The sequence below is a fragment of the Aplysia californica genome, unplaced genomic scaffold, assembly GCF_000002075.1.
Source record: "Aplysia californica isolate F4 #8 unplaced genomic scaffold, AplCal3.0 scaffold00348, whole genome shotgun sequence".
In the NCBI taxonomy this organism is placed as follows: domain Eukaryota; kingdom Metazoa; phylum Mollusca; class Gastropoda; order Aplysiida; family Aplysiidae; genus Aplysia; species Aplysia californica.
This window is the reverse complement of record NW_004797618.1, coordinates 289,269-291,377: the sequence shown is the minus strand read 5'-3', so window position 1 is coordinate 291,377 and position 2,109 is coordinate 289,269. Positions and strand designations below refer to the sequence as shown.

General features: G+C 39.8%; 1 protein-coding gene across 1 annotated transcript in view; it reads left to right on the top strand.

Annotated features, from left to right (window-relative positions):
- Positions 1 to 1,031: 1,031 nt before the first annotated feature.
- LOC101863829 overlaps positions 1,032 to 2,109 on the top strand; it is a 26,967-nt gene continuing 25,889 nt past the window's right edge. The window contains exon 1 of the mRNA XM_005102905.3: positions 1,032 to 1,439. Coding sequence (XP_005102962.1) covers positions 1,369 to 1,439 — 71 coding nt within the window. The 5' untranslated portion in view covers positions 1,032 to 1,368. The remainder of the gene's footprint in view (positions 1,440 to 2,109) is intronic.

Here is a 2,109-nt window from a genome sequence, read left to right as displayed (position 1 = left end):
GAAGAAGAAGAAGAAGAAGAAGAAGAAGAAGAAGAAGAAGAAGAAGAAGAAGAGGAAGAGGAAGAAGAAGAAGAAGGAACTACAAATGTTTGCATCTGAACGAAAACAGTGTTCAAAATTAATAACGCACATATATATACATGACGTCTGTCCCACATATTATTATTATCTTACGGTCGTTGACTTCAGCACAGCCTTTATACGTGTATTATCCTTGAAAGTGGCGCTGATGCTGATAGACAGTTGTGCTATAATCTAGAATAAGATTGAACAGTCTCGAGAAATGATTGCTTCATTTTTCCCAATAATTCCCCATCCTCCCCTTCCTCCTCCTCCTTACACTCTCCCTTCTTCTCCCCCTCTACTCCACCCACCACCATCATCAACTCTTTTTTCCTCCTCCTCCTCCATGATTATTATGTTGTTTCGCTTTACAAACACGATCTCTTTGTAATCCTTGCAGTAATCTCGTTTTAACATTGTCCGTTTAACAAACGTCATCTTCGGAAGTTTTACAGTAATTCCAGTGGGTGGTTGGCGGGTGCTCTGGTGTGGTTTGCTTCTTCTTTCATATAGAACATCTATCGTCCTTATTATATCTACCCGTCTTCTTTTTTATGTCTGTTTCTCTCTTGTAACACCTCTAATCTTCTGGCGCTCATATGACCTTATGCAGTTGCGAGCGCCGTAAAACTTCTACTAAAACAGTAATTCCATTCTTGTATTGTCAGTTTCACGCATTATGTGACAGTCTTGAATTACATTCCGTTCTGTAATTGTCCTTTTCACAAATGTGATCGTCTTGAAGTCTTACAGTAATTCCATTCGGTCATTGTCCGTTTCACAAACGCGATCTTTTGAAGTCTTACAGAAAGCCCATTCTGTCATTGTCCGAAGTGCAACTCAGTGAGCTATTACAAGAGGACCGGGCAGGAAACCGCTCATTGGCTGAGTGTAAAGCGTTTAAGAGGTCTGAAGGCGGAGCATCCGTGAGTTAGCGCGGTTTCGCGTTCAGAACCTAATTGTTATTTTCTGCATAAGTGTAGTTCTGGTCTTAGGTCTACCTCCTAACTTGACTGAGTAATATTCGGTGCACTTTCTTGGTTACGACCTGTCTACATGGATTTGGGTTTGTTTCAGTTTCCCTGCCAAGCTCGCCCAAATTTGCTGTAATTGTGCAGCAGTTGACTCATTTTCCGAGGAAGAGGGCATCTTAAAAAGTTTAGGAATTGAAAGTGTTTTAAGGATAGATGTTTCCCGCCTTGACCCGGAAAAAGTGGGTGTACCTTCTAGTTCTAGTGATACACGTGTATCCGCTTATACGATTTGTTTGTTTGTTCTGCTTTGGAACTCCGGAAGAAGAAGAATATGGCTTACAAGAATTGTGTTTACGCCATCCCGTCTAAAAGATGTGAATGGAGCGATTCGGTCGCAGAGAGGTGAGTGGACTGAAACTTCCTTGCAACCACCGTTTTCTCAACATATACAAAATTGTTGTTATCGTTATCATCCTCGTTGTTGTTGTTGTTGTTGTTGTTGTTGTTGTTGTTGTTGTTGTTGTTGTTGTTGTTGTTGTTGTTGTTGTATTCTCAAAGGAAATGGGTGATAGGGTAGACTTTTTAGTCTTCTTGCCAATATGTTGTTGTTGTTGTTCTCAATGGAAGTGTTTGATGGGGAAAGTTTGTTTTTTTATCCGTACAGACCACTTGCCTTGAATTTTAGTCGAAAGGAAAACAGAATCATTTCACCCTTTGACAATCCTTTTCACATCATCACCACGTACGTCTTTCTTTTCGACTATACTACTCTAAATGTTACCTTTTCTACAGAGCCTGCGCTTTTAGGCTTCGCGGCACTGTGGAATGAATTCTTTACATAAATATGTTTTATAGATTAACCCAGTACGATTAAATTTTAAATTGACCACTCAGCCATAGGGTAATCGTTATAGTTACGGTTTTTTACGATTTTGAAATGCTGGGTAGGTAAGAAAGGTAGACTGCAGTTTGTCTCTCGACGAAGGGACAACATTCTCATCCAGGGTTTTTCATATTATTTTTTAAAGCATTTGATTTTAAAGTGTGTGTGTATGTGTGTGTGTATTTGTGT